The sequence below is a fragment of the Aquarana catesbeiana genome, linkage group LG02 (genome assembly GCF_042186555.1).
Source record: "Aquarana catesbeiana isolate 2022-GZ linkage group LG02, ASM4218655v1, whole genome shotgun sequence".
Classification (NCBI taxonomy): Eukaryota; Metazoa; Chordata; class Amphibia; order Anura; family Ranidae; genus Aquarana; species Aquarana catesbeiana.
This window is the reverse complement of record NC_133325.1, coordinates 371,138,322-371,164,678: the sequence shown is the minus strand read 5'-3', so window position 1 is coordinate 371,164,678 and position 26,357 is coordinate 371,138,322. Positions and strand designations below refer to the sequence as shown.

The window sequence follows — 26,357 nt, the reverse complement described above, 5'->3', positions numbered from 1 at the left end:
GCCCTGGTATGCCGAATTTGTGCGTCTGCCTCTCAAGGAGGATCTGCTATCCAAATGCTGATCTTCCACCCTGCTTTACCGTTGCTGGCTTTAATGGCCTGGCTATTGAAAGCCAGGTGTTGGGGGATAGGGGCTTATCTGTGTCAGTGATTCTGACGCTGCTCAAGGCTAGAAAGTCCACTTCCAGGAAGTTATATTATCGGACGTGGAAAGCGTACATTTCATGGTGTGAGTCAGTGGGGGTTTCACCCACGTTCCTTTTCGGTGACTCGGATTTTGACTTTTCTTCAGAGGGGAGTTGAAAAGAATTTGGCCTTGAGTACTGTCAAGGGCAAGGTGTCTGCCTTGGCGGTTTTCTTTCAACCTTCCCTGGCTTCGCATTCCCTTTTGCGTACCTTCGTTCAGGGAGTGCGACATGTGGTTCCACCGGTGCGATCTCCTTTGCCACCGTGGGACTTGAATCTTGTACTTTCGGTTCTACAAAAGCCTCTGTTTGAAAATATTAGAGAAATTCCCCTGCTCACGCTATCATAGAAGATGGCCGCCTTGGTGGCTATTACTTCTGCTTGCAGGATGTGGTACGAGCTGTCAGTGGGTATTTGGCGGCCACTGAGTCTTTTCGAAAGTCAGAATCCCTGTTCGTGATCACGGACGGACCAAGGAAGGGGCTATCTGCTTCCTCGGCGACCATTTCTAGATGGATCAGGCAGATGGTGACTCAGGTCTATTCCATCAAGAGTTGGGTTCCTCCCTTCCCGGTAAAGGCGCACTCGACTCGGGCGCTCCTGGGCCTTACGTCATCGGCGATCAGTAACGCAAGTTTGCAAGGCGGCCACCTGGTTGTTGGTGCATACTTTCACAAAATTTTACAAGGTGGATGTGCTGGCATCTGTAGATGCTTCTTTTGGCCGCAAGGTTCTGCAGGCTGCGGTCTAGAGGGTTTTTCTCGCTGAGCTCCAGGTTGTCTGGTTGGCATGGTTTTTTGTTGGCTGCCCCACCCATCATGTTGGCAATGCTTTGGGACATCCCTATGGTTCTGAATAAAGAAGGCTGTGTCTGTCAATGAACGAATGAGAAAATAGGATTTTTGACTTGCCGTAAAATCTGTTTCTCTGAGTTCATTGACAGACACAGCCCCCGCCCCTCTATGGAGTTTTAATACTTCGGATGCTGCTTGTTATATAACTGAAGGCTTATAGCAGAGAGGGGTGGAGTGTACATCACCTAGGACTGCCCATATGCGTAGCCAAGTCTTTTTTTTTTCTGCCTAGTGTCCTACTCCTGTAGGGGGTGATATAACCCTATGGTTCTGACTAAAGAAGACTGTGTCTGTCGATGAACTCGGAAACGGATTTTGCGGTAAGTCAAAAATCCTATTTTTTTCATTGAAGCGAGACTAAATCCAAATCTTGCCATATCTGTATATGGCCAGCATTTACTTTGTTGGGCCAAGATCTTTAAACCTAAACTAATGTGCATCTTTAAAGCTGATCACTGCACAATATGGTTGTATATCTACCATCAGTTGTTTAGTATAAGAGTCATACTGACTTTGTACTAATTGAATAAATTGCTTAGGTTTGTCCTCCTATTGGCATAGTTTTGGTAACCATTACTTTTGGTAATGGACATTGTACAAAATTGTACAGTCAAATTGTTTGGCCTGTTTTAGATGAATAGATAAATGCAGCATGTTAATCTGCATTAACTTTGCCTAATTAGTTATATCTGAGTAGTAAAATAATAAAACATTGTAAGCAGTCATTGTCCCTTTTTGTTATTTAGAATAGTCCAGTTTTCATAATGATTTTTCTATCGGCAAAAGGCTGATGACCCCATTTTCAGCAGATATATTGGTGCATCCCTAGTACATATATGTAGACTTTAGTAAATACCTCATACCATAGTGTGCAAGTCACAAACCTGCAAGTTAATTGTATGTTTGTGTATGTACATGTATTCTAAGTAGTTTGACTTTCACCCTTTTTATACTGCATCTAGCTGATTTAAATAAAAGATTTTTAACTGAAATTATTGTATTAAAGTCTACATACAATAGACTTTTGTGGGTTTATATAGCAGTTTCAGTGATCTGAGACTCCATCAGTTTAGTGTTTTATCCTACTGTGATGATCACGTATTATCAACTTGTAATTTTCCTCATTAGATTTCAATTTTTTTTCTTTTGGCATTTTTTCCCACAGAAAAACACCTGCTTATGTGATTTAAATGATTTTATATCAATCACGTTCAACTAACACAGCTGCTCAGTTACTGAAGGGAATTGTAATGTACTTCTTGGAAAAAAAAATGCTCCATCTAATTATGCTCCCTCATGAACTTATAATTCTATGTGGTTTGGGTGCTTCTTAAATTTAAGTAATGACAAATTTTCTAAGAAATGTATACATGCCACAATACTTCTGAATTAATTTGTTTTCTATATATTTAGGGTGTTTACATTATAGTGATTGTAAAATTGGTTAGAACCGAAGTGCATTCATACAAAAATCAGCACAAGGCATATTAAAGTTGATAGAATACATCCCTTGTGCTTATGCTTCTAATGTTAGCCAAAATCCCCCTTAATTGTTGCCTACCCCTTCCCTGCCACTGTAATCTTCCAGGGAAGAGGGGGGGGGTTATTAGAATGAACGAAGAGTGTCTGACTATGCCCGCCCTTTCTGCTCAGTTGTGCTATTCGTGAAGCCGTAACTACAGGTTAACTACAGGTTTCATGAATGCTAAATGATCTATGAAAGGTGGGCTGGCGGATGATTGAAATGTCCGCCCCCTCCATTCATAGATCACATCTCATGGTGGAGCGGGCTTGGTTGCCCTTTCCATCCAGTGAAATATATAGTGCAGTATACATAGTGAGGGGCAATTCAGATTTCTGCATTGCAGTGCCAATCATTTTTATTGGCATCTTAGCACACTTGCACCCCCAATGTTTTTGCATTGCAATACATATACTACACACTGTGGTGCCCTGCATTAAAGCGGGGGTCCACCTATCTATTGTTTTTTTTTTTTTTCTTTTGGAGTTCATTCACAAACTTTTCTTCTCAGCATTACATACTCACATATTGTGTGTAATATGTCCGCCTGTGTCAGATTTCGTCGGAAAGAATAACTTATGTTATTCACTGCAGGCGGTTTCCATCTTCATTGTGGGCATTTGAAGCCCACAAGCATTTATTTCCTGGATGTGGTGAATGCTGTGCTCCCAGCATTCACCACTCGTTCCCGCACATGCTCAGTGGCATCCTGGGAAGCCTGAGACTAGCTCCCAGAGTCTGGGAGAGGCTAGAAACACGCCTACTCCCACGGGAGGAGAACCAGGAAGTGCAAAGAAGAATAGAAAAATAAAAGGTAATTACGGAGATTTAAATTTTTTTTAAACGGCATGTCAGCATCTAGGCAAGGAAGAGAATACATACAGATATTGTTCAAAATTTGGGTGGAACCCCGCTTTAAGAAAAATTGGCACATGTCTGATTTTCACTCCGTTGTGGTATGTTTGCAACATATCCATGTTTAACACACTGAAACAACCCATAGATCTGAGTTGGCCTTAAAATGGAATATTCGATAATATCACCTGAGCTTGTATGTTTGTTTTACCAAATATTAAGCCAACAGTAGAGTACTAATGTAATTGTTTACATTTGTACTTGCATTTCCAACTTTGCTTAAGCCAAACTCTAGACAGTTCTCTTAAAAAATACCTTTTACTAGAGTTATTTAAAAGATCACAAATTTACTGGAAAGAATGTAGAAATTCTTTTGGCTGCGCCAACCCTCTGTACAGAAGATGGCGTTATTTGCAACAACTTAAATCTGTAGTAAGCTATTTATGAATTGGTGATGACTGTGCAAAAGTATTTGACACGTTGCCACCATGATGTTAACATAATGGTGTACAGCAATGGCATAGTGCCTCTTTAAAAGTGGTGCATGATCCAAAAGTGGCATGAGCAGTCAAAGTGTCACATTCTGTCAGAATGCCTTCCTCCATGCCTTGTCCTCTGCCATCTGAATGTTCATCGGCTGTTCTACTGCCATCAAAAATCTCAACTACTAGCATTGTCCACCTGCCTCAAATCCACTCTTCCCCTGGTTTTGACCACTGACGTGATAATACTCCTATTTCATTAGTACAAAAAAGACTCCCTCCGTTGATTGCTGTTGCATTTATTTTCTCTCCAGACCCATCTCTAATTTATGACTGTGTTTGAATACAAACCAAATTTATTTATGTTGTTTGCTTACTTTAGACAACACCGATAGTTGCAGCTCAATGTCATTGCAATATTAAATCTTGACAGCCTATACAGTCTCCTACATGAGCAGTCCATTATAAAGGTGTATCCTTTTCAAAGCTGTCCAGAGGCATGGAATTCCATGACTGCTAAGGAGCATAGGCTTAAAGCCAAAACCACGTTAACGTTAATAACATTGCCCAAAAACAACTCTTAGGTTAGGTTGGAAAGGGCAAGGCCACATCTTTATTTGAAATGTCCAACATAAACAATTTTCAAACACCTAACCAGTGCCAGTTAGTATTGTGAACACTCTTGAACATTTAACTTGATCTAGTCTAAAAGGACTGTCTGTTACCATGAATACCGGATAGACATTGCTGATTGAACTTCCTCTTAAGGGCAAAGTCCATTAACCAGTTGCCTGGGCACTTCTACCCCCTTCCTGCCCAGGCCAGTTTTTCACACTTTGCTCTCACACTTTGAATTACCATTACTCAGTTATGCAACACTGTACCCATATGAAATTTTCATAATTTTTTTTCATACAAATAGAGCTTTCCTTTGGCGGTATTTAATCACCACTGGGTTTTTAATGTTTTGTGAAAATTTTGGAAAAAAAAGCATGTTTCTGTTATAAAATTTTGCAAATAAGTATTTTTTTAAAATACATTTTCACCAAAATTTATACTGCTAAATTTCTTTGGTAAAAACCCAAATCGTTGTATATTATTTGGTCTGTGTGAAAGTTGGTCTATAAGCTATGATACCAATCATTGAAAATTGATCACACCTGATGTACAACCCATCTCAATACCCCTCAAATGACCCCTTTTTGCAAAGTAGACCTTCCAGAGTATTCATTAAGAGGCATGGTGAGTTTTTTTTAAATTGTAATTTTTTTTTCCCCTCAATTGTTTGGAAAAATTAAGATTTATTTTTTTTGTCTCAAAGTTGTTATATTAACAAGTTATATCTCACACATGGCATATACATACTTGCAACTACACCCCAAAATAGATTCTGCTACTACTCCTAAATATGGCAATACCACGTGTGAGACTTTTTCACAGCCTGGCCACATACAGAGGCCCAACATCCAAGTAGCATCGTCAGGTGTTCTTAAACATAAATTGCACATCTCATTTCCTGACAACCTATCACATTTTTGAAGGCCCTTCATATTTCTAACACATAGCATGTACATACCAAGACTTACACCCCAAAATACATTGTGCTGGGCAAAGTGTAAACAAAAGATTACCTGTGGTTTTAGTAGTGCAGTTGCCTGCAAAGGAAAGCATTGGTCCATGCAGGGACGTGGTCAGCGACAGCAAAAGGAATTGTCCAGGCAGGAAAACAGTCCATAGTCAGTACAGGTAGCAGGCAGAGCTATTTTCAGCACAGCCAAAGCAGGCAAAAAAGTGGTCAATAAAGAGTCCAGGGTCAGTTTCAGGGAAGGCAGAGGTAAAGACAGTTTAGGCAGCAGGCAGAGGCGTGGTCGAATACCAAGCCAGGGTCAGTTCCGGAGCAGGCAGAGGTATGAGGAGTGTAAGGCAAATGACAGGAATTCAAAATTGCGTTTATCATACTTCACTATTAATGTAGGAAGTTATGATAACGTCAGAAACCGTCACCTATGCAGAGGCCTGATTGGGAAGGACAATAAGAACTGGTGCCTCGTCAAACTCCTCTTCTGGAGCACACCTGACATTTATTTTTTTACATCTTTGGCCTCTTTGACTTTTTCAGGAAAATGGCATTCATGGAGTCTGCTCACTGCATCTGAGCGTATGCTTTCTGGTGGGCCTTCAGGGTACGAAAGGGCAGTGACAATTTCCTTCCTGATGGCGAATAACAGATACGGGGTTCTCGGTGGATTTGTGGTAAACCACATGTATTATAAATGGCCAAACTGAAAACATAGAGACTTTTTTTTTTTTTTTTTTTTCAATGGTGGGTTCTTCTTATAGCAAGGTAGGGCTGAATCATTTGATCATTGAAGTAGACTCCCCCTCATGAACAAATTGTAATCATGAACACGTTCTGGTTTTTGGATTGGGCCATTCCTTCCGGGGATTTGCACATAGGTGTCATTGTGCATTGATGAAAGCATGTAGATGTCTTGTTTTGTCCCTCCTCTTAATAGCCAATATTTCCTCGCTCTGCAAAGTTGCTGACTCCTCGTTGTAGTCTTGTATTAACGAGCCTTTGCGGAAAAGGGGCAAGCTGGTGTAGTAATTATCAACATAGAGAGAACCCATTTCAAGGAGTGGATATACAAGCTCCCAAATTACTTTTCTGCTTGATTCCGTATATTCTGGGCATTCGGGGGGATGCAGCTGGGTGCCCTTTCCTTTGTACCCGAGAAAGGCATAGGTGTACCTTGTGGCTATGTCACATAACGTGTATTCAATCTTTGTTTCATCAGACCAGAGAAATTTGTTTATCATGAGAGTTCTTCAGGTGCCTTTTGGCAAACTCCAGGTGGGCTGTCATGTACCTTTTTACTGAGGAGTGGCTTCTGTCTAGCCACCCTACTATACAAGCCTGATTGATGTAGTGCTGCAGAGATGGATGTTCTTCTGGAAGGTTCTCTTCTCTCCATAGAGAAATGCTGGAGGTCTGTCAGAGTGACCATTGGGTTCTTGGTAACCTCCCTGACTAAGGCCCTTCTCCCCTGAACGCTCAGTTTGGCCTGGCGACCAGCTCTAGGGAGAGTCCTGGTGGTTCCAAACTTTTATTTACGGATGATGGAGGCCACTGTGCTCATTGGGACCTTCAGTGCTGCAGAAATCTTTCTGTACCCTTTCCAGATCTGTGCCTCGATACACTCCTGTTTTGGTGGTCTACAGATAATTCCTTGGACTTCATTGTTTGGTTTGTGCTCTGACATGCACTGTTATCTGTGGGACCTTGTATAGACAGGTGTATGCCTTTCCAAATCATGTCCAATCAACTGAATTTACCACAGGTGGACTCCAGTCAAGTTGTAGAAACCTCTCAAGGATGATCAGTGGAAAGAGGATACACCTGAGCTCAATTCTGAGTGTCCTGGCAAAAGCTGTGAATGCAAACAAACTTCTTTCCTGATGCCTTCATGGCAGCACACGCTGGGTTTTGACTCCGCCTCCACAACCTGACAGGATTGGATAGCTATAAAAATTGAAGAGAGAATTTTTCTTTTATTCTCACCTGACGAGATTGGATGGACATTGCAAGCCTCTTACCGCATTGTCCCAGCAGGTTCAAGCCTCTCCTGTTTGGAAGTCCCTCCTGTACAGGCCCTAAAGGAGCTTCTATGGAGGGAACCCCGATCTGGTGGTCTCAGGGGCATCTGCAACATAAAATCTGGCGTTGAAGTAAGCTTTAAAGAAGCTTTAACATTGCAGTGGTCTCCTACTTCTATTGCTCTTTTATATTGCACACAAGTTATCTATTTTCTCCTGTTTTTTTACCTACTGGGACCTGTTGCCCCACAAGCGTCAGACCTCTGACTGTCATGGCCGCGTCTCTCCCTCCGCATTGCGCATGCGCTGACGGAGGGGATACGACGGTTTGGAGCCTTTGCCCTGTTCCAAAATGGTGCTGATGCGGCCGCGCCGCTTCTGCACATGCGTGAGCGCGTCATTTCTGCCCCAACGGTGGTGGCGATTTTAAAAAGACCAGAATGTCTATCAGTGATTCTTGGTCACTGCATTACATACAAACGCTGTATGTTTTGCCCTCGGTTCTCAGGTAGGTGCACCAAACGATCTCTCCCCGTTTATGCTGGGGATTTTTTGCTGTCTACCCTATTTTTTAAGTTCCTGTATATTGTTTCCAGGGTTCCTATTCTTCCTGCCTACTTCTATCTGCACTGCTCATGGAGACCACTGCCCACGCAGACCACCCTCATCCAATAAGGTAAGAGGCTGTCCGCCATAAATAGTAAGTATCGAAGAGAGAAAAAAAGAGCACAACTATTAATATGGCACTTTCTGGCAGCCCTTCCAGGCCAAGATCTATGCACAAAGACCAATCAAGCCATGGTTCATGTAGAAAATCTTGCAGAAGCCGATCACGATCCACATCTCATCATGGTCATTCGCGCCATAGCCATTCACACCATGGGCACTCATGCCACATTCGCTCTCGACATAGCCGATAGCATCATAGGAGACCACCCTCATCACATCACAATCGGAGCCACCACACTCGACCTGCAGCAAATGCCTGCTGGGTATGTGGCGCCACCGCTTTGCCAGAAAAATTGGCATGCCGCACATGCTTCAATGAAGCCACAAAGGAGAGGAAATCGAGTGCCTTTGAGGAGGAAACAACGGTAGATGAGCCTTTTTCAGCCTCTCAAATCTGAGGAATTGCTGATACAAACTCTTACAGAGATGGTTCTTCTACTTTCATGCTACCCCTAACGGAGTCTCCTGAAAGTTTTGGTTTCTTCCTTGGGTTCCTTAAAACCCTCTCAACCTTTGCATGCATTTCCTGCGCATGCATTACTAGAACAGCTTATTTTTCGCTGAATGGGATCACCCGAATAAGCATTTTTCTCCCTCCTAAGAAAATTGCAATTCTCTATCCCCTGGAGGAGAAATTCTCCAAAAGATGGGAAATACCAGCAGTTGATGCTGCGATTTCCATTGTGAATAAAGGCCTAACTTGTCCAGTAGAAAATGCACAGATGCTTAAAGGATTCAACAGATAAGGAGTTGGAATCCCTGTTAAGATCTACTTTTTCCATGGCAGGTACCATTACTCAGTTTGCAGTCGCTGCAATAAGCGTCTGTCAATCCCTAAAGGACCAATTTAAACAGGCCCTTAGAGAGCTTCCTGCACAATAAGCTCGGGATTTGGCTGAACTACCAAAAGCATTATGCTTTGCCTTAGATGCTATTAAAAATTCTATTCACCAGGCGTCCCGCCTTACGCTTATGCTTGTGCATATGCGTAGAATCCCGTGGTTAAAAAAAAAAAAAAAATTCTCAGCTGAAGCACCATGTAAAGATCTCCTAACTGGGCTCCCTTTTCATGGGGAGCGACTATTTGGAGAAAACTTGGACAAATATATCCAAACAATTTCTAGTGGGAAAAGTACTCTCTTGCCAGTCAAAAGAAAGTATAAACACCCTTCATTTACAAAGGCTTTTTCCCTTACGCCAGGGGCTTCTGCCTCTAGGCAGGGGCGACGGCCTCTGCCGTCACACTCTAGAGGAAAATCTCAGAGTCAGACCCAGGCTCATAAGAAGTCCTGGGGTCGGAAACCTGCAAAGCAGAATCCTAAAGCCTCATCATAAAGAGGCAACCCCCCTCACCAAGGTGGGGGGATGACTTCTGCAGTTTTTCAGAAGTCTGGAAAGCAAGAAATTCAGGACAGATGGATCATCTCCATGGTAACGCTGGGGTACCAGCTGGAATTTTGTGACTTTCTACTCTCGCCTCCTCAGGTCAAGCGCTCCCAAAGATCCAGAGAAAGGACAATCTGTTTCAAGCACTAGACTGATTAATATCTCAAGGGGTGATCATACAGATCCCCACAAAGGAGAAAGGTCTGGGGTGTTTATTCAAATCTGGTAACGACGGATGCCAGCTTTTCAGGCTGGGGAGCAGTACTGGAAAAGACAACTGTCCAAGGACAGTGGTCAAGAACCGAAAAGAACCTTGTCCATCAATATCCTAGAGATTCGGGCAGTAGGTCTGGCTCTAAAGACCTGGACTTTCAGGTTACAGGATTGTCCTGTCAGGATTCAATCCGACAATGCCACAGCTGTGGCCTAGATCAATCATCAAGGGGGCACTGAAGGTCTCTCAGTGCAGAGAGGTGAACCATATTCTAACTTGGACAGAAAGGAATGTTCTGTGCCTGTCGGCAGTCTTCATTCCGGGAGTAGAGAATTGCAGGCGGACTACTTGAGTCGCCAGCAGTTATTCTCAGCGGAATGGTATCTTCACCCTGACATTTTCGGGCTGTTTACCAAAGATTGGGGACTCCGGACGTAGATCTTCTACTGTCCAGGTTCAACATTAAGTTAGTCAACTTTGTGGCCAGAACAAGCGATCCATTCGCAAGGCAGAACGGATGCGTTGGTGACCCCATGGGATCAGTTCTCACTGATCTATGCATTCCCCCCTATTCAGTTGCTGCCTCAACTTCTTTGCAGGATCAAGCTGGAAAGAAAGCCGGTAATTCTGGTGGCACCAGCATGGCCCAGAAGGTCATGGTATGCAGAAATCGTAAAGATGGCAGTGAAGGGCCCATGGTCCCTCCCACTACGGCCAGATCTGCTCTCACAGGGACCGATATTCCATCCTACCTTACGGTCTCTAATTTTTCTTTTTTTTTTAAATCGGAACTTGTTTATTTATTCATTGCTCACATGATACATACAATTATATCAGTAGATGAGATTGAAGATTACATGTATAGACAGTAACACATCAGGGGTCTGTATTTATTTGAGCAATAGTGGGATACAATGCAAATATAAGATTTCTAACCCTTCCCTAACCCCGAACACTAATCAGCACTTATGACCAATGATATTGTATCCGAATTAAATTTTTATTCAACCAACGGATTCTCTTCGGTCCAGTGCATAACAATAAACATAACCGAATCAATGTTTCCAAGTCCTCTCTCCCCCACCCACACCCCGCAGATCCCTACATAAGCAGTCTGTCCATCATCAGCCGTGGTGGCGTCAGGCTGGGATCTTCCAGCCATGGTTGCCAGATAAGGTCAAATTTACCCACTGCCTTCCTGCGATTATATGCCAGGCGTTCTCTAAGAAGTAAGGAGTTAACATAGCTAATCCATTTTTTCCCTGTGGGGACCGTAGAGGCCATCCAAAATCTTGCAGTATTTCTAGCTAGATACAGCAACCTAATAATCATGTACTACATTCTTTTCGGATACATTTCTACATCATTGGCCCCTAGTAAATACACCAGGGGGTTCTATGTAATTGGTGTCTGAGCTAATCGAGAGATACACTGGGATACCTCGGTCCAATATCGATGGAGTTTTGGGCATCTCCAGAGTAGGTGAATAAAGTCCCCCTGGTGTATTTTGCATTTCGGTCATAAGGGGGAATCTCTTCTTCCCCATCTATGTAATTGCACTTGTGTTCTATATGCTCTATGTAGTATAAAAAGTTGTGATAGTTTATGGGATGCAGATACAGATACCGCCTGTATAGATTCCAAAGCCCTGTCCCATTGGTCCCCGTCTATATCCCCTACATCTTCCACCCACTTCTACTTTTGAAGGAGGCATGGTCTTGGACCGAGGACAACATAACTGTGTAGATCCTGGATATCAGTCCTCTCCGGGCCTCCGCCCAGAGGACTTCCATCAACAATGGCAATGATGATACTGTCAGGGAGCAGATCTGCTGCTGTGCCCGAAGGGCATGTCGGAGTTGAAGATATTTATAGAAGCCCCTAGGGGTTAATTGGTATTTCTGACATAATTGTTCATATGTTTTAACACCTTCCCCTCGTATAACTGTGGAAAGAACCAGATCCCTCTCTCCTTCCAGGGGGTAAACACCTGCAGATCTCTAAGCTCTAGATATTTAGGGTTATTCCACTCTGGGGTGAAGGGCAGTGGACCCTCTATCTTCAAAATCTTCTGACATTCCCTCCACACCTTCCTAAGGAGGACACTAGTGGGGGCAGAATGCTTGGCAGGTCCATATCCATATGGGAGGCCGCCTTTAGCAAAGGGTCAGACACAGCCACTAAATTGATCACCGGGTCATCCCTTGCTTCCCGTCCGTTAGAGGACTCCCTTTGCTCCCTGGCTACAAGAGCCAGTAGGTGACCAGTGTTTTCTCCCTCCTCAAAGTAGCTCTGCTGGTGAAAGTATCGTCTCTTTTCTGCTGCAGATAGCAGAACAGAGTTGTATAGGGATTGTGCCTTGGTCCAAGAGTCATGATTGGATTGGGAAGGGTCTGCAACTAGTGCCTGTTCTCTAGCTCTCATTTCATCCTGTACTCTAGCTTCCCATTCCCTGGTTTTTAATGTTATTGATTTCTCTGATGAGGCAGCCCCTCAAAAAAGCTTTGAGCGAATACCACACCACAGTCGCACTAGCAGATCTCATGTTATTTTGCAGAAACTCCCGTAGTGCACCCGTGACCCCATCGGGAGACCAGAACAGGGTTAACCAAAAGGGATTCACTTTCCATAGTGGACGCCCCGTCACTGCTGTGGCATCTAGTCTTACCCAGAACGAGGAGTGATCGGTTAAGAGACGCGGCTCGTATGCCGAGTCCCTACCCGCTGCATTAGTGCTTCATTACCCAGCCCCAAATCAATACGGGAGAGTCCATCATGTGTGGCAGAATGACACGAATAGCACCTGTCATAAGCATGCCTCTTACGCCACACGTCATGGAGTCCCATTTCAGAGAGCAAAGAGGCAAAAGCCGCCTTCCCCTCCGACAGTCTCACCGCTCTGGGAGCCAAAGGCATTCTGTCCAAGTGAGAGGGTATTAGTAAAATCACCCAGGGCTAGCACTGGGACATTTGGAAACAGAGCCATAAATTGTACCAGACTTCTAAGGGGAGCTGCTGAAAATGGCGGGGGAATGTACATTGCAGCAATGATACACATTAACTTTTTAAGCTTACACAGCAAGAAAACAAATTTGCCCTCACTGTCCACACTCTGCTGAATACATTGAAAAGAGATAATAGCTGAGATCAACACACTAACTCCCCTGAAGTAGGAGGAATGCGTGGAATGAAATTGCGTTGGATTTTTACGGGATCGCATCAGTTGGAGAGAATCAGGCTGCATGTGCGTTTCCTGGAGACATATTATCTGTGGCTGCAGTCTACCAAAGTATTTAAACATTGCATTTCTTTTGACCTTATCCCTTAAGCCCAGAACATTCCATGACATGAATACCATACCCTTATTAGTTACATCAGCCATTGGGGAGAAAAAATAATTAAATGCACATATGTTAGTGAAAATAATAAGGACCTACTCCATTCTATTAATATATCCATCATGGCTATTAATGCCAGTTTGAGGTAAGTATGTATGTAGAGTATGAGTCTGAGTTCAACCATATTACCAAGTAGTTAAAGATAGCGGTCTTGCACCACCTAGTGGCCGGGTGATGTCTGGACAGCAACATTTGGATCTTCAGATATATTTCCTGCAGAAAGAAATGCGGCATGCGCAAGGGGAGAGAGAAGAGCAACGTGACCGGGAATAGGACAACACTTTCCATGGCCAACAGGGCCCAGATGAAAACAAAAAAACATCCCAACACTGGTGGGGGGATCAGCCCTCGCAGGACCAACTTGTGAGGGTTCAATAGCAGCTGTGAGGCAATTAGTCTTCTCATGCCAGCTAACTCAGAACACAGTTAACCAAAATAAGGCTCTATGTGGCATAAGTATCAGACTGCTCTGATCTTCCCTGCTGATCGTCTAAGAATCCTCAAAAGCACCTTTGAAGGAAGTTGCAGACATCTGTAGATTTCACAATTTTGCTAGGGCGGATGCTGTGCCAGCTGCCTCTCCTCTCTGTCGAGCCAGTGCATTGCAGCCTTAGGATTATCAAAGAAATGGGAGTTGCCATTGGCGAAGACCTTCAATTTTGCAGGACAGAGCATGAAGTACTTAACATTTAAATCACGTAGCCTCCGCTTAATATCCATTAACTTGGAGCGTTGCCTCTGTACTTCTGCAGAGAAGTCAGGAAACAGGAATACTTTTGCATTATCCACTTTGAGTGTGTCAGCCGTCCAGGCCTTGTTCAGGATGCAATCCCTGTCTCTGTAGTTCAGGAGGCGGAACAGGAAAGGTATTGGTGGTGCGCCCTGTGGTGGGGGTCTTGCAGGGACCCGGTGCGCCCGCTCTACAGCAAACATGGGTGAAAAAGCCCCACGGCCAAAAGTGTCTGTAAACCATGCTTCAATAAAAGCCACTGTATTTTTGCCCTCCGCTCTCTCTGTGATTCCCACCGCGTGGATGTTATTTCTACGTAAGCGGTTTTCCATGTCCTCCAATCGGGCCGCATTGGCGGTGGCCACTGATTGTACGTGACTAACATCTCTTTGCAGGTGCTGCCATTCATCTTCCAATGTACCCAAACGACCCTCCAGGGTAGACGTGCGCTCCTGCAGCTTCTGCATGTCATGCCTCACTAGGGATATTTCCACCTTCATGCCCTTTACTTCCCCTGTCAGATCAGCTATGGATGAGGTACAGGTGGTGACAGCAGTAAAAATGTCCCGCAAGGTGGGCTCTGGGTCAGTTGCACTCACATGTGACACCGCTGTCATGCTGGAGGGCTGTGGCAGATCACTTACTTGCTGTGTGGCCTGGTTTGTATCCAGCAGCCTGGGGACGCCATCCATGGATCCCATCTCCGGATCACTCTGCTCATCCCACAAGTCCGGTTGTTGGGAGAGTGCCAGATCTTTTGTGGCCAGGTTCTTGCCGAACAGCTGCTGTGCGACCTCCTTCGCCAAATGAGGCGGGAGGCTGCCATCATGGCCGGGGGCGTCCGGCAGTTCTTTAGCTCCCATTGCTCTCCTGGACATGTCCGCTCCTAGATAAAGCCAGCCGGGTGTTGTAAATCAGGAGCTCTCACAGGCACGTCCTACTGCATGCCCTGCGTAGCCACGCTCCCATGGTCTCTAAATTTAACGGCTTGGTTATTAACCACTTCAGCCCCGGAAGAATTTACCCCCTTCCTGACCAGAGCACTTTTTGCGATTTGGCACTGCGTCGCTTTAACTGACAATTACGCGGTCGTGCGACGTGGCTCCCAAACAAAATTGACGTTCTTTTTTCCCCACAAATAGAGCTTTCTTTTGGTGGTATTTGATCACCCCTGCGGTTTTTATTTTTTGCGCTATAAACAAATAAAGAGCGACAATTTTGAAAAAAACGCATAATTTTTGACTTTTTGCTATAATAAATATCCCCCAAAAATATATAAAAAAACTATTTTTTTTCCTCAGTTTAGGCCGATACATATTCTTCTACATATATTTTTGGTAAAAAAAAATGCAATAAGCAATTATTGATCGGTTTGTGCAAAAGTTATAGCATTTACAAAATAGGGGATAGTTTTATGGCATTTTTATTAATAATTTATTTTTTTTTTAAATGGCGGGGATCAGCGATTTTTATCGTGACTGCGACATTATGGCGGACACATCGGACATTTTTGACACATTTTTGGGACCATTGTCATTTATACAGCAATCAGTGCTATACAAATGCACTGATTACTGTGTAAATGGCAGTGAAGGGGTTAACCACTAGGTGGCAGTGTAGGGGTCAAGTTTGTCCTAGGGCTGTGTTTCTAACACTGAGGGGCATGGCTGTGTGTGACACGTCACTGATCTCTGCTCCGATGACAGGGAGCAGAGATCGGTGTCACTAGGCAAAACGGGGAGATGCTTGTTTACATTTAGCATCTCCCCGTTCTTCCTACCCGCGATCGCGGGTATCCCCGTGGAGATCGAGTCCGTGGGACCCGCAATCCGACTCGCGGAGCTTGCCGCCTCTTAAAGGGGAACGTACAGGTACGTGATTCTGCCTGTACAAGCCCTTCTGCCACAGTATATCTGCGTGAGGCGGTTGGCAAGCTGTTAAAACCACATTCTGAAGAAATGTGGGCTTTCCGGGTCAGTTATCTCTACCCTGATTAATGCAAGGAAGCCAGCTTCCAAAACTATCGAGTCTGGAGGGCTTATGTTTCCTGGTGTGAATCCAAGGGTTGGCACCCTCGGAGATATATCATAGGCAGAAATTTTTGCCTTTCTACAGATAGGGGTAGAAATGAAATTGGCCTGGAGTACTATTAAAGGCCAAGTCTCAGCTTTATCGGTCTTATTTCAAAAGACCACTTGCTACTCATTCTGTAGTGCGGGATTTTATACAGGGGGTAAAGTGGCTTATTCCGCCCGTCAAACCTCCCTTGAACCCTTGGGACTTGAACTTAGTTTTGTCAGTGTTACAAAAAACAGCCATTTGAACCAATACAACATATTCCCCTAGTCCTTCTGACAAGGAAGTTGGTATTTTTGGTTGCTATATCCTCAGCAAGGAGGGTTTCAGAATTGGCTGCTCTTTCTTGTAAAGAGCCATATTTGATTTGTCATTGGGACAGAGTGGTGTTACGGCCTCGTCCAGACTTTTTTTTTTTTTTTTTTTATCAAAAGTGGTTTCAGATTTCACCTGAACAAAGATATTGTCCTGTCATCGTTTTTTACAAAACCATGTTCCAGGGAAGAAGAGTCACTACATTGTCTTAATGTGGTGAGAGCAGTGAAAATCTATTTTTAGACAACTGCTCAGATTCGTAAGACTGATGTCTTATTTATTCTGCCAGAGGGTCCTAAGAAAGGACAGGCAGTGTCAAAATCCACTGTCGCTTAGTGGATTCGACAAGTGATAATTTAAACTTATGATTTAAGGGGTAGGCTTCCCCCATTTCAAGTTAAGCCACACTCTACCAGGTCGGTTAGTGCTTCTTGAGCAGTGCGTCACCAGGCCTCCTTGGCTCAGATCTGTAAGGCCGCAACTTGGTCTTCAGTGCATACATCCACAAGATTTTATCAGGTGGATGTAAGAAGGTATGAGGATTTTGCCTTCGGGCACAGTGTACTGCAGGCAGCAGTATAAATCCTCAAGTCTGTGGGTACCCCGCGGGTTGTTTCTCCCTCCCCTCAAATAGCATTGCTATGGGACGTCCCATTAAGTAATTACTTAAGGCTCCGTGTCCCACGATGTACGATAAAGAAAATAGGATTTTTATTACAGCTTACTTGTAAAATCCTTTTCTTGGAGTACATCATGGGGACACAGAGGTCCTGCCCATCTTTTGGGATTAAGTATATTGCTTTGCTACAAAAATTGATGTGCTCCTGGAAAGAGGAGGGGTTTTATAGGGAGTAAACTTCCTTGATTGGGTTTACCAGTGTCAACACCTGAAGTTAGCCTATAACCCATTAAGTAAGTACTTAAGGCTCTGTGTCCCATGATGTACTCCAAGAAAAGGATTTTACAGGTAAGCTGTAATAAAAATCTTATTTTTTCTGCACCCACCCGACTGGCCAGTTATTTCCCAGTGTATGCTGCCATAAAGGCGTCAGGAAAACGGAAAATTGTATACTCACCTTTCCGTAATTTTCCTTTCCTGACGCATCTTCATGGCAGCATACAGAAACCCACCCATTCTGATGATGGATGCAGACATTAGAGGGGGGGGGGGGAGGGAAATCTCTCTTCAATTTTTAAAACTATCCAATCCTGTCAGGCTGTGGAGGTGGAGTCACAACCCAGTGTGTGCTGCCATGAAGATGCATCAGGAAAGGAAAATTACAGAAAGGTAAGTATACAATTTTCTGTTTTCAGGTTGTCATTATGGGGTATTGTTTGTATAATTTTAAGATAAAAAAATGAATCAAATCCATTTTTAGAATAAGGCTGTGACATAACCAAATGTGGAAAAAGTGAAGCGCTGTGAATACTTGCCGAATGCACTGTTATATGTCCTTGGAAGTGTAGTTCCTGTGTCTGTGTTCAATGTAATTAGCAGATGCACTTGGAGTCTTCCACTGAGAAGAGTTTCAGTGTCTGCATCCCTTTAGAAGTGAATTATACCTATGCATGTCTGCAGACTGCATTTGCTCAGGCACAGCAGCCAATTCATTTGAATGCTACCACGCATACGTTTCCCACAGAGAAGGTGCATGGAGGCCCACAGGGAAGTCACATTGTCATTTTGACCATGCGATTTCAACCACTCATTTGCGGGTGCAGGAACCACTGGGAAATTGCATTGGTCAAAAAGACAATGCATCTTTCCTGCGGGCAGCATTTTGAAAAAGGTGCAAGCACCAAACATTTATTTACTGCAATACACGCATAGATGTGAACCAAGTCTTAGGGAGTATCTCACCCAGGATGCCTAAAATTGTATTTGTATCTTACTGCAGACTTCTGAGAAAATCAGTGTGCAAATCGCATAAGCAGGAAATTACATTTCTGGGAAAGTTCTGTACACTGTGCAAAGAATATCATTAAATTACAATATCACTATAACAATTGTATAATGCAGCATTATTATTATTATTTAAATTTTTTAACTTGCTATATTTTCTTCACGTAAGTGTTATTACCCTTTTTAAAACTGTTAGAATTTACAGTGTGTATTTCAACTTTTGTAGCTGTTTGCCCTGAGTTTTGCATTTTTTTTTTTTTTTTTATTTGATTTTAAATGCCGTATTTTTTTATTTTTTTATTTTTTCCAAAACATTTTTGGACAAAATTACAGCCAAACAACTGTAATTACACATTAACCAAAAATCATGTAAGATAGACCTCTAATTTCACTTTTTTTAGGCCTGGTTCACACCTATGCATTTTTTTTAGTGTGTTTTCAGTTTTGCAGAAATGCACTACAGCCAGTTTAATATGGTTTCCTATGGATGTAGTTCACATCTGTGCATTTTATGGAAAGGGCCAGGGACTTATTTCTGTTTTTTGGTTCCATAGACTTCAGTGGATGAAAAGCATGTAATAAAATACGCAAAATGCACCTGGTATATGCAAAATGCATAGGTGTGAATCAGATCTTAATGTACTGTTAAGGATAAATATTTCAAATCCATTTGGCATCACGGTTTATTTAGAAACCTATTCCGCATCCTGACTTGCTTGTGATAATGGTTGTAAATTTTAGAACACGCTGGTAATTTTTAATGAGTTGCAGAGATACGATTTTGAAGTTGGATACTGCTTGCCAGTCGTTTAATTGTTGACGCCATTGCAAGCTCATTACTTCCACTCATTGAATCAACACATCGATCAATGCTCAGAGTTAGATACTTCTCCAAACAAGTGCAACCATTCAGGCAGCACAGAAGCATTTATTCATAGAGCCAAGGTCATGAGTGATTTGAGTAAAAGAATACATTTAGGAATAATATATTAATGGACAGATATCTGAAGGGCAAGTGTTCTTTCCAATCATTCCTTCCATACTAATTAAATATTATTAAAATGTTCTCTGCAATTTAAGTATCATAGGTTTATTTTGGTGGTGTTGAGTGTCATTAGTCATTCCAGTAAAAATTTTCATGAAATCTCTTATTAAATCTATATGATTGCAGTTATCTTTATTTTCTGAAAGGCTCAATAAGCTGAACCCAGCTTTTAGTCAGTTTTTTTTTTCATCTTTAAAAAAAAAAAAAAAAGTTAAAAAAAAAATACTGCTGTATCTACTTACAAAATTGTTAGCTAGAGTTAGTATGTAATTTGTTTGTCTCTTCCTTAACGTCTTTTTAAAACTGCGGTACATTTTCATCTAGTACTGACATCACTGCCCTGTGGCTTTGCTGCAGAACAAACCACGTGGGGAGGATTTTGTGACAATTAAAAAAAAAAAAAAAAAATGCTGACAGGCATATAAAGTGTATGAACTTAGCACTTGCCTATTGCAGCCTTTATTCCTGCTCTTAATTGAATTTCTCAAAATAACTGGAGATTTATTTTAAAATAATAGATGTACATATTATAGATGTTTACACAAAGGCTATGTAATGTATGAAATCTACCTGCTATGGGAGAATGGAAATTTATTCTTTATTATGCACATGTTAGAACAGTCAAAACAACGTTCTAAATCTAATATATTTAACAGGTAAATTAGTTGTTGGTTTCTTTTGTAATAGACTTCCTCTAGAAAGTGGAAAAACACATTTTTGTATTTGATCTTTTTAGCATAGCTTTGTGGTGTTGCATTATCCAGTGTCCTTTGTATAGTTTGGATTAGAAAAAAATTACCGTGAAACTCATTATTTTATGCTCGCATTAATCAAAGAAAACTTGCAAAAGCCATCATATAAAGCATGCGGTTTGCTTCTAATTTACTTTCTACTAGCCATTATTTCACTGTATAAACAGTTTTCCAATTTAGGCTGCTTTTTGCAATCAGTTGGTTATCACATTCTAATCAGTCATTGTTGGGTTAGAATAAATAAAAATAAAATGGGCCTAAAGTAAGGCTGTAGGCAACATTTTTTTTTTTTAATTTGTTTTGTTTTCATTCTGGATAGAGTAAGGGGGGTTTCTAAGTCCTGTCCACTGTTCATTTTGATGTCCAATTTCAATTTGGTTTTAGTTTATAGTCCTTTGACTAAAATGCTATTCTTTATTTTTCAAAAAAAGGAAATGGTGGAAAGTAAGGCCGCCTCTATCCCCCACTACTCTGCGCCAGGGTTTGCTGAGAGATATGATGTAGAGACAGCAGCTGCTTAAAATAGAATCAACAGTTGTGTGTAGGCAATAAAATCATAAAGAACAAAATCATAATCTTAATAAACGATGCCCAAAATGTCTCTAATCACTTATTGCAGCAGCGCTATGTGTCAAGATGGTCCAAACACTTTTAAAACATTAATAATTAAGGAAATCCAGGAAAGTTCAAGTAGCTGTGGTCTATTGTAGTGGAGAGCCTCTTTCACCAAGGATAATCTCCACGTGCAGGGGACATCTCCCCAATGAAATTGCACTCACCAAAAGAACAGCATACATAAGCCTTTATATTAAATGCTTCCTTTCTCCTTCGTCCAACCACTAGATGTCAATCATATTCATAGATGGTACCGCAACACATATGGAAGGAATAAAATAGCCAAATGGTGTAATATTGCTAAGACAATTTTATTTGACATTCAAAATATTCCCCCTTAGGTTAATATGCGTACCAGATATGTAGAAAAAACGAGCATTTAATAAAATGCACTGTGCCTTATAATCCAGTCTCCCGGGAGGTCCTCTGGAACATTTGCTGTTAAACTTCATTATAAAAAAACATGGAGGCTGTTATTGCTGACCTTCAGTTTTGAAATTGCCAGTTTCCTGGCTGTCATACAGACCTTCTGGCTTCAATACTTGTTTTACTTTGTGTCTTTTAAGGTTCTTTGCAGTAAAAGCACGGAAGCATAGAAACCTCCTGCAGTATATTAATTTGCTTTACTAAACAAACAAAAAAATGCTGTAAATGCAATTGTAAGAAACTTAATTCAAGACATACAACATGCATGCATGCATACACACAACCTATTCTTCCTAGAATGAATAATAGTCTGTACACAAAAATAATACCCTAAAAAGTTACTTAGATCAGGCTTAACGATCTCCATAGGCAGCTAGGATCCCAGGCTCTACTCTACTAATTATTGCAGGAAATTGGGCAATAGCGTCATTCTCAGGTGTTTCTTCTGGCACAGACATTCCTTCTTGTTATGTCATTATGGAATCGTCCTGTAGGCCTATGTTGCTGACCTTTTTTATTTGGAAAGTTTGGATAGACAATCCCATGTGGGCATATCCTTTCTCACTACACTTCCCAACTCAATCTCTAGATCGCACTGTTGTATCATGCGTGCCATAGGTCATATATGTCAAAAGGTCAAGTTATTGGTGACCTTGGATGCAGAATTCCTGTAACAATGGGAGTATCTAACTGCCAACTGACATTTGCTCAACATACAATAGTATCAGTGCTCCCATTGTATTAGAGGACAGCTTGTATACACAATTTCACACAGCATTTGTTTGAGACGTATCCACACAAGCACTCAAAAAAAAATGTCTGCTTCTAAAACCTGTAGACTTTTTTTTTTTTTTCCCCCCATGTAAACACACGCATCTCACACATCACACAGATATATACCGTATATATCCAAATGCAACACAATACTTTGGGTCACTGGCTCATAGGTAATGCCCTCTGACTTTTCTGAGACATCTTGATCTACATTCTTTGTCAGTGACTAAGAGTATTTAAAGAGCATTATTGCCAGTCAACTAGAGATTTTAAAAGCTAATCTGCAATGCCTACTCTTGTGTTTTTGTGTGGACAGACTATTTTCAAAAAATATTCTAACAAGATCATATGTACAGTTAATATATTTTATGTATGTTATTTTAGCTGTGAAAGTCTTCCATGTGTAGATATCCAAAGCCCTGAGACTTCTGCTGGGCACATCAGTCTTGGATGTGATGTCGGCATTGCCAGCAAACATGGAGCTGTTACTCCCTTCATTCCTAGACCCAAACTTCCCTCGCTACATAACCTTTTAATTTTAGCTGAGGGGTAGAGATACTGAGAGGGCACCACATGTAATTAGAAGATCAAAAGTGGAGGGGGCTATGATGTGCCTGGAGGGAGGCAACTGTACTAGGCAATTGACTTCTCCTTTCTCCTCCTATGAACATGCTTGTTATCAGCCCAAGAACTCATTGCTACTTGTGCTTCTTGTTCCTCCCGTGCCCCCAGTCCTGCTGTACAGGGACTGTAGGAGTCTGATACCAAGTCTGATACCAAGTCAAATTCAGGTACTTGCAGTGCTTCCTTTAAAAAAACAAAAAAACAATACATTCAATTATGTATTACTGATTACAATGCTTCATTCATGTACAGTATCTCACAAAAATCAGTACACCCCTCATATTTTGTGTAAATATTTTATTATATTTTTTAGTGTGACAGCACTGAAGAAATTACACTTTGCTACATTGTAAAGAAAGTGTGCAGTGAACAAAAAAAAAAAAAATAGCACTTCTGAGGCCATGCTAAAGCTATATACTGGATAATAAAGTGCAAATAGTCTTCAACATAGATAACCGTAATAATCATTCATATTGCAAAAATGTCTAATAAAGTGCAAAAAAAGGTTCCAAAGTGCTAGTAGTGCAATAAAAGTCCAGTACAAAAAAAAATCTCCAAATGACAGTTCATAGAAGAAAAAGTGCATGTACAAAGCAACCAAAAAAAATTCACTTCATCCAATTGATATCACCATCCGTGGTGCGCCACTAATTTGCCCCAGCCTCTCACCTCATAAAAAGACCTCCGCAGGTCAAATCAGGCCTTGGTATGGATATACACTGGATCCTCAGCGATCGATCGACTCCCACAGATATCCACAGCCAATGCCGATACCAGGGTGGATTTCAGGCTCATCAAATGCAGTGTAGACATGCAATAAAGGGGGGCTCCATAGTGCAGTAATTCAATCCAATTTATTAAAAAACAACTAGTAACTTACAGTTCAGAATAATCGGTACAGCTTAGTAGGGTACTTCCGTTCGCCGCAGAGACCGGAAGTGACGAAACCTGGCTCCTTTCTGACGCGTTGCGTCACTGAACACAAGACTTCATCAAAGGGATGAAGTCAGGGAGGAGCCAGGTGTTGTCACTTCCGGTCGCGGCCGAGACCAAACGTACCCTACTAGGCTGTACCGATGTATATCTATGGGAGTCGATCGATCGCTGAGGATCCAGTGTATATCCATACCAAGGACTGATTTGACCTGTAGGGGTCTTTTTCTGATGTGAGAGGCTGGGGCAAATGAGGGGCGCACCACAGATGGTGATATCGATTGGATAAGGTGGATTTTTTTCGGTTGCTTTGCACATGCACTTTTTCTTCTATGAACTGTCATTTGGAGATTTTCTTTTTTTTTTTTTTTTTTTTTTTTGTACTGGACTTTTATTGCACTACTAGCACTTTGGAGCATTTTTTTGCACTTTCGCTTTTTTTTTTTGGACCTTATTGGAATATGAATGATTATTACTGTTATCTATGCTGAAGATTGTTTGCACTTTATTATCCAGCATATAGCTCTAGCACGGACTCGGAAGTACTATTTTTTTTTTTTTTTTTTTTTTTTTTTTGGGCGCTCACTGCACATATTACCATTGATCACATTTCCATTATTTATATTTATTCTTTTGAGTCAGCGCCTCATACCTTTTATATTCATTTGCTATTCTGTGTGAGAACAACTTTTTATGTTTGCAGCTTCTCTTTTAATTTATTTTAATTAGTTTTGATTTGCGCATTAGTTGCCTACCTCTTCCTTCTGGGATGACAGCCATGCAGACCAATTTGATGGAGTGTGCGGCGTATGGTCTGAGCATGTATACACGCGACCTTCTCCTTCCTGAAAGGCTGATTAGCCCCCCCCCCCCCTTCGGCCTCTGGCAGCACTCATACGTCTATTTCCCAAAGACAACCTCTGGATATGATGCCGAGCATGTGCACTCAACTTCTTTGGTCGACCATGGCAAAGCCTGTTATGAGTGGAAACTGTCCTGTTAAACTGCTGTACGGTCTTGGCCACCGTGCTAAAGCTCAGTTTCAGGATCTTGGCAATCTTCTTATAGCCTAGGCCATCTTTATGTAGAGCAATAATTCTTTTTTTTCAGAACCTCAGAGAGCTCTTTGCCACGAGGTGCCACGTTGAACTTCCAGTAATCAGTATGAGAGAGTGAGAGCGATGACACCAAATTTAACCTCCCTGGCGGTATGATTATTTCGGATTTTAGGTGCTGAAAGCGGTACAGTTATTTTGCATGGAAATTTGGCGTTTTATATTGTAGGTCTGTAAATCTTAACAATAACACACTTAAATCTGTCCAAACCAGAGTCTAGTAGATATCCCGGGTATGATAAAGTTTGAAACACAAAAACATAAATTATAATATAATAAATAAAAATAAATAATTAAAAAAAATTAAAAAAAATAGTAATAAAATAAATTTCCCCACAATTCACTATCGCTCAATTCTGCAAGTGTTCTAATTTACTATCGCTGTTTTCTAGCTGGTCTAAAGCCACTTTTGACGTAAAGGGACACTTTTTGGTTGCTATGGACAATCTCCAGTTTCCAGGCAGAAAGAACAGTGTATATCATGTAAAACTGCATGCAGGGCATGGGCCAGAGCACTGGGGACAAAAGGGATGTGAAATCATTTCATACAGTACTGTAATCTGTAAGATTACAGTACTGTATGTGTTATGATTTTGACATTTTTTTTAATTTGCCGCCAGGCTCCGCCCCCGTGCGTCGCGCCGCTCGCAGGGAACGGAGCCTGGCACGGAGAGGCTTCGGAGGAGGACGGAGCCCTCGGACACTGCGGGGGACATCGCAGGATCCCGGGGACAAGGTAAGTAACGCCGCCCCAGGATCCTGCAATGCGATCCCGAGTGTGGCTCGGGGTTACCGCTAATGGTACTGAATTTTAACCCCGAGCCACACTCGGGAAAACCGCCAGGGAGGCTACCACACCTGCACCCCATTCACACCTGAGACCTTGTAACACGAGTCACATGACACTGGGGAGGAAAAATGGCTAATTGGGCCCAATTTGGACATTTTCACTCAGGGGTGTACTCACTTTTGTTGCCAGCGGTTTAGACATTAATGGCTGTGCTGAGTTATTTTGAGGGGACAGCAAATTTTGCTATACAAGCTGTACACTCGCGACTTTACATTGTAGCAGTGTCATTTCTTCAGTGTTGTCACATGAAGATATAATAAAATATTTACAAAAATGTGAGGGGTGTACTTACTTTTTTGTGAGATACTTGTATGTCTTTTATATCTGCATAGGGTTCAGAGTTCAGTGTTTGATAATAAAATGTTCTAAATAAACTGTATCACTTAAAAATCCATGAGCTGTGCAAATGCGATTCGAAAAAGCAAAGATAAGTGCCAGGATATTTGATTAACTTCACAAGCTAGTATTAGCTGCTTAGAGAATTTTTAAATGATGGATTATAATTTTTTCTTTAATTCTGCTTTCCACTTTCTAGGCTATAGACTAATCGGAAGTCATTCAGGTGTTAAGCTCTGCCGATGGACAAAGGTATTTCTTTGAACATTTTTAATAAAGTTTTGGTTGGCAAAATTTAAAGCAAGTTTCCTATTTTTTAGGTGAAAGTAAGGATACTATTATTGGTGTGTTTAAAACTGAGAAATATTAGTTTAACGCCGCTTTCCTCGGCATAAAGGCTCACAGTAATAATAAAATCAAAAACAATGCATTCTTTAACCACACACGCTACATTTTAATTCCTACTTTAACCTTGTTTGATAGTTTGTCTACAGCTCAAGGGAAAAAGATATTCCACAACCTATTCCGAGCCCCTATTATTCCAAGTCTACCTCATGGGAGTGTGGAGAACAAAAAATGGCCAGGTTGTGTAACAACTCTCATACGTGCAGTTCTTTTGTGAGGACAGCTCAGATATCTTC

General features: G+C 41.9%; 1 protein-coding gene across 2 annotated transcripts in view; it reads left to right on the top strand.

Moving 5' to 3' along the window:
* The window catches only part of LOC141128049 (S-adenosyl-L-methionine-dependent tRNA 4-demethylwyosine synthase TYW1-like), a 349,357-nt gene that overhangs the window by 132,036 nt on the left and 190,964 nt on the right, over positions 1-26,357 (top strand). For both annotated transcript variants that reach the window (XM_073615095.1, XM_073615094.1), the window contains exon 9: positions 25,916-25,968. In XM_073615095.1, the coding sequence (XP_073471196.1) occupies positions 25,916-25,968 (53 nt within the window). The remainder of the gene's footprint in view (positions 1-25,915; positions 25,969-26,357) is intronic.